This window comes from Perna viridis, chromosome 10 (genome assembly GCF_037379345.1).
Source record: "Perna viridis isolate PV_CMFRI_1.1 ecotype Kerala chromosome 10, ASM3737934v1, whole genome shotgun sequence".
Classification (NCBI taxonomy): Eukaryota; Metazoa; Mollusca; class Bivalvia; order Mytilida; family Mytilidae; genus Perna; species Perna viridis.
The window spans coordinates 8,930,492-8,943,414 of NC_142454.1; the positions used below are offsets into that span (position 1 = coordinate 8,930,492).

General features: G+C 33.0%; 1 protein-coding gene across 2 annotated transcripts; it reads right to left on the reverse strand.

Moving 5' to 3' along the window:
• Positions 1 to 6,505: 6,505 nt before the first annotated feature.
• Positions 6,506 to 12,389, reverse strand: LOC148604418 (uncharacterized). Of its 2 annotated transcripts, none has more exons than XM_088548206.1 (9): positions 12,212 to 12,389; positions 10,366 to 10,540; positions 9,574 to 9,677; positions 9,276 to 9,320; positions 8,726 to 8,920; positions 8,381 to 8,496; positions 7,889 to 8,009; positions 7,588 to 7,611; positions 6,506 to 7,236 (listed from the first exon to the last, which is right to left on the reverse strand). In XM_088548206.1, the coding sequence occupies exons 1-9, from the start codon at positions 12,315 to 12,317 to the stop codon at positions 6,740 to 6,742; spliced, it is 1,383 nt and encodes a 460-aa protein (XP_088404332.1). In that variant the 5' UTR covers positions 12,318 to 12,389; the 3' UTR covers positions 6,506 to 6,739. The 2 variants fall into 2 exon arrangements, with proteins under 2 accessions (XP_088404332.1, XP_088404331.1); XM_088548205.1 differs by having other exon boundaries at positions 9,195 to 9,320; positions 12,212 to 12,388.
• Between the last annotated feature and the right edge of the window lie 534 nt (positions 12,390 to 12,923).

Genomic DNA, 12,923 nt, shown 5'->3' on the forward strand with positions numbered 1-12,923 from the left:
AACTGTTGACCCGAAAGTGAATATGCTCATTGTAATGTAAACCAAAATTAGTCATTGGGACAGCAGTGAACTTTTTGCACTAATCCAGAATTCATTGTCATTGGGCATTTAAACGTTAATACTTTTACAATGTTATCTTACAGACGCTGTTTGAAAAAAAAAGCATTATTTCAAAGTATTTTATTAAATGGCTGTTTTAATTGCTTAAGCGTTAAATTGTCAATAATTTAAAAATTATATATTAAAGAGAAAACATTGAAAGCAACTATTGAGAAAGCACCATTACGTATATGTAAACACCAGAAAGTGCTAACACCGAGTGTTTATACAATATTTGGGCTTTGTCTGCTGGTACGACAACATATATGTCATGTATAGTAGACAATGTTTTTGCTACATCGGGGTTTTTTGAAAACTGATGTAGCCTTGGCACTCATTGACCTACTTAAAACTTTCGTTTGTTTCAAAATTAAAGACCTCACGGCCTTTAGCACAATTACCGCTATAACCTTGGTTCCCTTGATTACACTTGCACATGCATTGAATATGGTCTCACTAACCACTTCCGGGTCAAATGGCCACCCCCCTATGTAGTACCAAAAACACACTGAACCTAGACATATGCATTGTAAGTGCATTATTTGTGTGTATTATGATTAAAAGTAGTCAAAATAAAGCTGAGAATGTGTACTTTAAGATCATATATGTAATTAACTACAAAAGTGTATGAATATTGTTTACATGTGTGAGTAATTTGCCTCCATGCTGTCAGTTAGCAGAACAGGTAAAAATGTGGATTTTCAGTATTATTTATTCAAGTAAATTTTGTGAAGAATTTCTACTATGATCGTACCATTAGCATAATGATTTTGGAAGCCTTATTTTCCAAGCTTCGCAACGGTATGCAGCTTGAAGATGTCATTTGTCCTGGGAATTCACAGTGAGACTTTGAAAATTACTTTTTTAACATGTAAAGTAATGGAAACGTTAGAAGTGGTTAGTGAGACCATAAATTAAATTATGGCATATTTCAGAGAAATGCATAATTTGAGGAAAATTGCCTTTCCTGGTCATTATTTCCATTTTCCCATAAAATCAGTATAGTGATATTGGTAATCTGGCTATATTTTAAGAGGTGCATTGTGCAAGGTATTTTAAAAAACAACATAGCAACAAGATTTTTATCAGTAACAGTTACTCATAACTTGACGTCATCCATGAAATACACAACGTCACTGCTTGGGATATTCAAAGTACTCAAATAGTCACACAGCACAGACTAAGAATCACACAGTAATGAAATAGGTATGATATAAATTGTTGAAATCTGTTCTTTTTTCATAATGATAAATGATATTTACTATTACAACTTCTTGAATTATCATAGGTATCAATTTGGTGTGACAAGTTAGTTAAAATTGTAATTTTTTAGTAATTTAGGGAAAATATCACTGAGGGGCATGATATAAAAATGACCATTTCTTTGTAGTCCTATGTCTGATTTTGATAGTTTTGGTCTTATTAGACTCACAATACCACAAGCTTTCATAAAATGTAAAAAAAGAAAAAACATAAAAACTCATAAAATGTTTTTAAGGTCTCACTAACCACTTCCGGGTCAAATGGCCACCCCCCTATGTAGTACCAAAAACACACTGAACCTAGACATATGCATTGTAAGTGCATTATTTGTGTGTATTATGATTAAAAGTAGTCAAAATAAAGCTGAGAATGTGTACTTTAAGATCATATATGTAATTAACTACAAAAGTGTATGAATATTGTTTACATGTGTGAGTAATTTGCCTCCATGCTGTCAGTTAGCAGAACAGGTAAAAATGTGGATTTTCAGTATTATTTATTCAAGTAAATTTTGTGAAGAATTTCTACTATGATCGTACCATTAGCATAATGATTTTGGAAGCCTTATTTTCCAAGCTTCGCAACGGTATGCAGCTTGAAGATGTCATTTGTCCTGGGAATTCACAGTGAGACTTTGAAAATTACTTTTTTAACATGTAAAGTAATGGAAACGTTAGAAGTGGTTAGTGAGACCTATAGACATAATTTGTTTTGGTTATCATTCTTCCCTAATGTACAAGGCTTAATTGAATTCTGATTGTCACACCGATTGCAGGGAAGTTCGCCTCGTCATGGTTCTCTTAGATTAGTGTGGGCGAGGCCTAAAATGCCAACAGAACGTTCATGAAAACAAATACATAAAAACTGTATTCGACACATTAAATTTGTATATGAAAACAATGATTGAGGGATAAAATTGGTGAATATTGATGCCAGCGGTAAACATGGATTAAGACGGGTAGCATGTCCTTAATTTGGACCTGTCTTAGTTTGTTTATTATAAATTAACTGTCAGAATTATTCTTGGAATAGAACAAATATATCTGCAAAACTTATTTTACACGAAACCAAAACACTTGTTTTTGTTATAATCGGAAGTATTCTAATTGTGCTATCGTTATGCCAACTGTGGTCTTTGAACTTTTTTTTTTGTTATACATCTATTGACAAAACAAACTACGCATTTGAAATACAAACATACCATTCGTATGCATTGTATAGAGCTAATTTAGATATGCTGTACACCTGTTTCAAGACGCAACCTCTCATCAGCAGCATTAGAATCAACTTTATAGGAAGATGTAAATCAAAACATAAACTGTATACAAGAAGTACATAAAACCAAAACTATCGAAATAGGAAGCCAAATGCAACATGTGCAAGAGTAATCAAGGGAACCAAGGTTATAGCGGTAACCAAAAGAACGTAATTCAGGGACAAAGACCAGACATGAGAAACAGACATACACAACAAAGAACATAAAGTAACTAAAATCATACATACAAAGTAACAAAAGTAAATGAGCAACTCGGACTCCACTAAAAACTGGGAGCAGGTGCACTGGTAGGGTAAGCGTCCTCTGCTTTTCTAGAAACACCCGCCGAGTTGCTCATAAAAAATCAAGTCCGGGGTAGACAAACGAGGAATGGTAAACTATGATCCGTTGAATAAATCAGTTTTCATGGTGCTGATGGATACACCATAACGATCCACGAGTTCATGATGACGACCATAAAACTCCTGTAATGATGACTTCAACCTTGTAGCAAAATAACCCTGTTCCACAATCCTATTTGTTAGAGTTCTAGTGCGATACAAAACGTCTGCGTAGTTTCGGCAAGCTCTGGCATAACGTATGAGTTGTGATATGAACACTCCATACGCAGGAGCCGAAGGGATGTTGCCACAGATGAAAGGAAAGTCGACAATTCTGACAGAAAAGTCATCACGTTTGTCGTAAAGTTTGGTTAATAGTTTTCCTTTTCCATCGATTTCTAAGTGTAGGTCAATATATGAGGCTGACTTCACAGTGTCTGTAGTATCCTTTATCTCAAGTTCTTTTGGGTAGATGCAATGTATCAAATCCCCCAATAATAATTATCCTCTGATAATAAACATTGGACATAAAACGTTTTGCAGACAAAAACAATGTTGTTTTGGGCTTTGTCTGCTGGTACGACAACATATTTGTCATGTATAGTAGACAATGTTTTTGCTACATCGGGGTCTTTGAAAACTGATGTAGCCTTCCTTGGCACTCATTGACCTATCTAAAACTTTCATTCGTTTCAAAATTAAAGACCTTACGGCCTTTAACCACTCTGGCAGAGAATCAATGTCTTCTTGTTCTCGTTTTATCCATTTCCTTGCATAGTCCTCGACGGCATCCATAAGAACTTTGAAGTTATAATTCCAATTTATGGAGCGTGGTTCACGATACTTGGGACTTTTAGAAAGGATATTACGCAGAGATTCGTTTTCGATAATGGTTAAATCTCCCGTAACGACGTGACCAGAATACAAGGATTGAAAATAATCTATGTTTCATGTGTTCAGGAAATCAGGACTATTGCAGTACCGGCTGCTCTGATGGTGCAATATCGATTTTCCCAGATTTTTTTTGGTCTTGTCTTGAGTATGGATCGGATTAATGTTTGGTAATTTTGTTGTTACCCTTATTCACGTTAAGGCCGTGATTTAGGATTTCGACGCATTTGAAACACCCTAATATGACGTTTTGGTATTTTTAACCGATATGTACCTAAGTGTTTCACGTATTTTACATATTTTGAAATTTGTAATACTGCAAATTTGGATAATTATGTCAAATAAAATCTTTCGGGGTCAGTCAAGTCCGACTGCTGGGTTGGTGAATATCTTTGAGGACCCTTAGTTCACAAGCATTACTGATTACTCTATATATATATGTAATTGAAACACCCCACTATTGACGCTTCGGTATTTTTTTTACCGATGTCTGACCACTGGGTTGATGAATATCTTCGAGGACCTTTAGTCTACAAGCATTACTAATTATATATATTTGTTTGATCACCATCCGTTTAGTGTCCTTCATTTTATAGTTCTTTTCTCTTCTGTGATTTTTTTATTCGTTCAGTCTCTAAAACAGTTACATGTAGTGAGAGGGGCCTATTATATCGCCCTGAAATGCATGTTGATTGGTTTACTATTTGAAAGATAGATTTAACGTTCTATGACAGATGTTTCATATATTTAAGAATGAAAACGCTTGATCAATTGCATAACCCTACATTTTACTAGCTTGACCTGCTAAGCTAGACTATCATTGTTTCAAGACTGTAAATTACAAATTTAAAATGGAGGCTTGTGATCACGCAAAACAGTATTTTAACCCCGTCGCATTTTTTGCACCTGTCCCAAGTCAGGAATTTTTAGCCTTTCTATGTATTGTCTGGTTTTCACTTTCAGTTTACTTTTAGCTTCCTGGTGTATATAGGAGAAACGATTTTGCTGTACCTGTGTATAATTTTGTTTTGGGGGTCAACTGCAGCCTGCCCTGTAGTTTGAGGTTTTCCCCGTCGTTCATTGAAGACCCATGGTTGCCTTGAGATATTTGTCAGCCCAACAAAATGGTTGTCTCTTTAAAATATTCACTATATTTCCATTATCGTTATGCATTATGCTTTTAACGTAGGAATAAGTTAGACGAATAGTAATCGTTTTGCGTCTTTTTTTTTAAATATTCTCTTTTAATCGAGGTTTTTTTTCCAGAATATCAATACGCGCACATTATTTTAACTTTGATCGTTTTGTGTATATTTCTGATCCTAATGTGAAGTTTAGTAAATGATGTAAAAGAGATGTTTTGGTTGACACAAAAGCCCAGAATGGTCGATTAAAGGGTCAGAAACGATTGTTTTATTGTATATTATCAATCCTTATGAAAAGGAAATCAAGGAAACTAGGATTTAAATTTAAAAGTACAAGCTGACTGCTTCTGTGGGCAAAAATGAAATAAAAAGATGTAGATATAAAAGCAAATATTAAGATCCATACGATAAAAACTTTTTTTATATTGTATTTCACAAGCATTTTTGTAGTTTGTGAAGCACACGAAAAAAAATATGGCAAATGAAAAGATGAACTCAATGCTGTATAAGTTTGTTTCGATATTGTCCATGTCAAGTTTTTAATTTTCACTATGTCCAGTTTCAGATAACACTGATATCTTGGCATGCAATATTTCAACCTCGCATCATATATATATGCACCCTTGTATTAACATTCTATGTATTTACATAGTAATGGGAATAGAAGTAAGGTGGGGGGGGGGTTGAATTCCCACATCCCATTAGACATCTTACATGTGTTATATGCTACTGCTCTACTGCCTCATCAGATACCATCAGACGTCCTTTCCAGTTACATCATAAGCTTATGTCCGCACTCTAGATTTACGTACGAGAAAGTATTACTCTGTTAATGAAAGCTATATTTTATATAGCCTAGTTGGCTGAGTGGTCTATAGCGTTCCCCTTTAATCTCGAGAGGATTACAAGATTTTTCTACTCGAGATAATTAAAATTAATTTTAAATTTCAACTCACGAACTTTAACGAGTGGGTTAAATCTAAAATGTATCTATCGAGAGTGGAGAAATCCTGTAATCCCCGAAGGAATTGGAGGAGAATTTGTTTCTCCCATAAAACCTTTAAAAACTAGTAAATGTAAGATGGCAGGAATACTCTCGGAGAAATTTAATCACCTTTTGGTGGTTAAACAGTTACGTGCATTTTTAATCATCGGCGGAGAATGAGAGAAAGAATTTAATATACCGTCAAAAAATTGATGATACACCTAAAACTAATAAAATGTGTTGTAACAACAAATGAATCGTGTGAAAAGTCGTTTGGTCATAGTAGAAGCTTAACTTCACAACTTGAGTTCGCAATATCACTTCTTTGTAGAGGACAAAGTCCTCACAATGGTAACCAATACAAAAAACCCTTTTAACCTTAGAAGTACTATGAGCCTGATTTCAGTCTGACAGGAACTTGTAATACCAAGGGTAATACAAAGCAAGGATTCATGTTTTTAGTTTCGTATCTTTAACAACATTAGGTGCATATAGCTTTAACTTATGCAGAAAATATAAATCGTAGTTGATGTAAAATTGTTAAAAACATTTTATAAAGATATCAAAATTCATGTTTGTATCCAACTTTTTCCTCTTACTGGTTACATCTACCTCATATTAAACACTTATTTACTATAATCAAACAACACAAATATATTAATATAACATCACTTTTCCGGCATTCACATACATAGACTTCCTATACAAACTATCTCCTATTTTTTTATGTTCACACACTTCCGAAAAAAAAATGACGAGGTCACCTTTCATCGTTGTTTTCAAATAGTCCCGAATCGCTGACACTGATCTGGGTATAGCTTCGGTGTATTCCTCCGCTCATATAGTCATCAAGGGTGTCCCTGTATAACGGTTTGATGTTTGGAATTGTCATTACACCAGCTGGTTTTTGTTCCAGGAATATAGCACTCAACATTGTAAATTCATCCACGGGTTTCTTTGGTCTGAATAATGAACTCATATTAAAATCGGGTGGTTGCACTATTGGTCCGTTAAATCTTGCACGTCCAACCTTTTCACCTTTGCTAACATCAATTTCTGTGGGAAGTCTTGGGGAAAGACGTTTCTTCTTAAATTTTGGTAACTTAATTTTTGGCCGTTTAATATGTTTACATATACAACCATATTTTTTGTAGCACCACATGAACATGCAAATTATCCAGATTAGGAGAGGAATGAAAAACAGAGCACCAATTGTGTAGTATAGCCAGGACAAGCTAACAGGTTCTTCTGGTGTGGCTAAGAATTCAATGTTAAGAAATAAAAGTAAAAAGTGAGATTCACGCTGGAAAATGCTTAGATTTTTTTCATCAGCAATGCAAAAATTGGCAAATGAAGAGTGTACTTAAGTGCTCGTTTTAATTCATATGAATGTTTATTTGACTTCTCATGATTACACATCGATGAAAGGAAATCCTTCTATATAATTGTTAATTGTGTAAGGTGATATTTTAAACACACGATAGACTCTGAAATCGACAACAGTAAAATTATAAACTTTAAACATCGACAAAACAACATTTGTGTTGCGTTAAACACAACAAATTAAAAAAGGTATAATTTGATATTTATAACAAACATACAACGTACCTGGTACAGTGTCTAAACATGTCTCTGAAAAAGAAGTGATTGTTCACAAAAATCAAAGGCTATCATTGATACTATCAATAAGTTACTGTTCAATCAAATAAATTACTTTCTTGTCTAAACTAGCTAAGACATTAAAATTGAAGTAAAAGAATGCGTAATTGTATTATTTTAGAACTTTCTATCATAATGTCACTTTTACTTTTATTGTTAGAAATTCATATATATATGACAAAGTGTGCGTGGAAGAGATATCAAGTTTGTATAACGGCATTTTGACCCTAATATACTTTTCCGGTCATACCATATATATTCCAGATAACATAAGAGACACCATTTGCTCCGGGGTTTGTAGCGGTAGTTGCAACTTCACATATGTTAGGTGTTTCCGTTGCATAAACTACAGAACCTTCCTTTCTAAAAGCCTGCCAAAATGAATGAGATAGTTGGTTATGTTTATATCAATACACAGATAAATTAATAAAATTACAAACCATTCAAATTAAAAATAATCATCGTGGAAGCCTTGTTTTTTTTTTGTTTTTGCTTTTTTTGTTGAAATGATAAATCTGAAAAAAATATTGTATTTCCCATCCACTGACTTTTGGGTGATGAATTTCACATGGACGTGATGAAATTTGTTTCTGATGGAATCAGGTCAATGTTACGTCATCCTGAGTATTTTTTTCGGTAATTTTTTTTATTTAAAAGAAAGGAAAATAAAATACTATATAGTGATATTATTGTACTTAAATAATCATAATTCATAGTAATAAGTTCGCACAAAAAGACGTACCAAACAAGAATACCGAAACGTGTTTGTTTCATCCACATTCAGGTCTTGATTCCATAGACCTAAATAGGACGATGATCCCACAGTTGTAGAAAATAAACAACTGTAGTTACCAGTACCTGAAACATATGTTGTTCTAATAACATATAATAAAACAACTCGATACAACATATGAAAAAAAAAACAAATAAAAACGAACAGAAAAAAAAAAACAAAACAAAAGTGTCAATATGGGTGTATTAAGATGAATCAAAATCAATTACTTTAAACATGCTAACTTCGAATATTAGGTTCTTGCTATATTTAGTATAGAAACATGGTCGATTATACGTTTTATAACAGCCTTACTTGAGAGTTGCTTTGCTGGAGCCGGACACGAATCATTATAATTGAAACTGACCATGGACCTGTCGGCACAAACATCCACTCGCCCACCATCACAGTTTTGTGTAGAACCAGCACCAGATGTTACATTGAAACTAAGAAATACTGCCAGTAAGTCATCGGGACATCGTTCATTCAGTAAACCATCATTGAATGCATCTTTATGGAAAAGTAATAAAAATGAATTAATTGTACTAGTATACAGATATTATTCTTAAAACTCATATTCTTAAGCTTAATACAAAATATCTTTCAAAATTAGTAATTCTAAATTTTATCAAACTGTTGGTAGTTCATTCATTGTTGAAAGCTAAATTTGGTTAAATTCCTTGTTAATATCATGGGATAAACTTGATCAGTTGACTATTTTAAAACAATTATCAGGCCAATAGAAACTATAATTTATTCTCTTCGAATATTTATATAGCATCACCTCCCTTTACTAGCATGACAAAAGTCTGTTTTTCATAAGGATATGGACGGTTACATGCGTCTTCAAAAGTACCACTATTACCAGTGGAATCTCCGTAAAGGTGGTCCTGTGCTATAGCATGGTATTCTGCAAGAAGTAACCATATCATCATTTAGTAGAAGATTGATATGTCAAGAAACGACACTGATCATGGGACTATGAAAAGCAAATACAAATACTATAAAATATAAAATTCCTATTCCAAAATTATTTTCTGGATTAAAAATAATGAGCTTAAGATTTCAATGTAGATACTTCGTAAAGTGCAACGCAAAAATGCTCTTTATATCTTCTTTTTTAGACAAAAGATGTTTTACTGGTTTTGTCGTCGTATACAAACCTGTTCCAAGATAATAATAATACGTGTAGTTATTCACTTTGAATAGCTCGATGCACATATAAAACTTTGTAATCACATTAAAGATGTTCGGCTCTTTCACCATTCTGAAATATATGATAAAATGTTAATGCTAGTAACCATATTTAGTTTTTACATCCTTAATAGTACTATATTAGAATACCTCGAAACCAATTTTCAGCCTTAGTTTACAAACATTTTAATTTCATTTTTACTCATGAATTTCATATAATCCATATCATTTGAAGCCTAAACCTAATGCAGACATATTCCGTGCTTTAATACTTATATCTCTATTGACAAAAAAGTATTAATGGAAAACGATAGGACATTTGTTGTAATATTTATGTATAACTGTTTGATAAATACTGAATAATACATGTCAAAATTTGTATCACATGCGGTATCAACCCGAGACAACTATATCACCCCAAGGACCATAGGTCGAAGGTTGATACCACTCGTGATACAGATTTTGATCTGTCATGTTCATTATACCATATTTTTTTAACTATACTTCAAGTATGGTCGGTGAAGGGGTGCGATATAGGTATGCGATATAGATCTAGGGGTGTGATATAGGGTATGCGATATTGGTCTAGAGGTGTGATTTAGGGTATGTGATATAGGTCTAGGGGAGTGATATAGGCTATGCGATATAGGGTAAACGATATTGGGTTTCAACAACACACATGTATATTTTAATCTAAATGTATGAAAATACTTAGTTTCGTTCACACTGATTAATTTCATTTACAAAGAAATATTTCTTACTTTAGGAAATATCGATCATTTCTTTTTTCAACACATTCAAAATCAGAATGGTCAAAATCTGTGAGCGGTATTGTCAGTGGGTAGTTGATAAAGTGTGTCGTGTTGGCACCAAAAGTTCCTATAGAGGCACTGATGTAGGTGTCGGAATCTACAAATGGCATGGCACAAAGCGCAGCTGAAAAACAGAAACTCCAAGTGATATACTATATACTAATTTAAGGAATTTGATGTACTTACACGGAAGTCTTTTGAAATATTTTATTTTTAGGAGTAAGCATTATCAATATCTATTTTCCCTTGCATTACTCTTACTTCAGTTTAAAAATAAATGAAAGCACCTTAAAAGAAATATTACAAAAAAACCGGTGACGTAAGTATAAGTAGTATAAGTAATCAGTGACAAACATTATACACAACAATGGGTATATGTTGAATCCACACAAATGTCTATATAAAGTTGTTGAGTATGTTTTATAATGTGTTTTTTCATATTGATCCTGTAGTAAGTCCAAAGCCCAAAGACAGTCCTTTCGGACCAAGGGTAGATGTATTGGGCCTTAGCCTTGCCTCAGTCCAATAGGACTTGTCGGAGGACATGATACACGACCAATAAGAAGACAAAAATCTTCTTTGACACATTTATTTACCATGCAGTTGTGTAAAATATAAAAAAAATATTACTGTGTTGACACATACTGTAAGGATTCGTGTATAAAATGCGCAAGTAAGACGGCGCTCTTGTCACATTTAGCTGTGGAGCCAGCTACAGTTACAGTTAGATATAAATTGTAGCATAATTGAAAATAAAATTGCGCATATTTTATTGGTATATTTCTATTCCTAAATTATAACAAAAATATTCTGTATTATTTTGTTGACTACCGGAAGTATAATATCCATATTGAGCCTGTTCGTATGAGGCCAGTTAATCCATATTCAGCCTTTTTTCATATGGTGTCTATTTTCTATGTATTAGGCCTGTATTTTCGTATCGGTTCAATTATCGATTTTTTTTAAAAATAATTCTGGACATATAAAAAGTATTGAATGGACAACTGTAATCACATTTTACACAACTGGTTAAAGAGTAATCAACAGAACCAAGTTTCTAGCGGAAATCAAAAGAATGAAATCCAGGGACCAGACATGGAAAATAGACAATAACAACAAAGAGCAATAAGTAACTAAAATAATACATACAAAATAACAAAAGTAAATGAGCAACTCGGACTCCACTAAAAACTGGGAGCATGGAACAAGTGCACCGGTAGGGTGCAATTCTAAAAACACCCACCGAGTTGCTCATAAAATGTCAAGTCCGGGAGAGAAAAAGGAAGGAAAACTATGACACGTTGAACAAATCAGTTTTCATGGTACAGATGGATACACCGTAACGATCCACGAGTTCATGATGACGACCATAAAACTCGTGATGACTTCATCTTTTAGCAACATAAACCTGTTCCAGAAGCCTAATTGTAAGAGGTATAGCTCTGGCATAACGTATGAGTTGTGATATGAAAACTCCAAAGGCAGGCGCTAAAGTGATTTTGTCACAGTTGAAAGAAATTAATTCATATTATTGACGTTATAAACACTTTTCACAGTCTTACAATAACATCAAAAGTAAATATTTTGATTATTTCCTATTTGTTACATGTTGACAGTTAATATTAATTGATATATCGTAAAAAATACAATAAAAGTGTTTCTACTATGAAAATACCGGACAGCGAAAACATGGATCAGAATTAAAAAGAAAACTTTTTTACATTTAACGAAATCTTTGACATTGCGTTTGAAAAATAGCAAATTAAAGACCAAAATTATTTCTGAATATAATTACCTGCAGATGGTATCCAAATCGAAATAAAATAAAATAAAAACGTCATCCTTAAAAGAGGGGTAGCATTAACATGCACGGACAAAATTGAAATGGAAACATAACACATAGTAAGAACAAGATCACTTTTCAACGTACTATACTGGATGCTGCACCTAAATTACTTTTATAACATGTTATTAATGTCATTAAATTGAAAGGGAGCGTTACTGTGTATATAATTGAAAAATACCTCCTTAAACAAGAATACTATTGTTCTTATATGGATGTTTAATTACAACGTGACGATTTTTGGCGATTTATGGTTTTTTTCTTATTAAAAGTTTTTAATAATGTAAATCAGGTAGCAGGTACTTTTTTTTAAATACTTATAAATTCAGCTAATTTTGTATGTTCGGCAAAGACCACCTTTCAACCGTTTATAGATTCATGTTAAGGTATTTGTTCGTGTTGGTATACAATGCCCGTAAAATAAAAACTTACTAAAAACAGCTTATACGAAGGTGGCATCAACAATATAAATTCATAATTCTAATCTAGGCATATTGAAATATTTTTTTCCACAATTACTTATAGTAATCTATCTAAAGAAATAAAATAGGTATTACTACATTTTATACAGTTGTAACCTCTCATTACAAACGTTATTTTATAGGTATAATGACTCCCTTTACCAATTGTCCATGCTTACTTTCTTTCTAAAATGTTACATAAC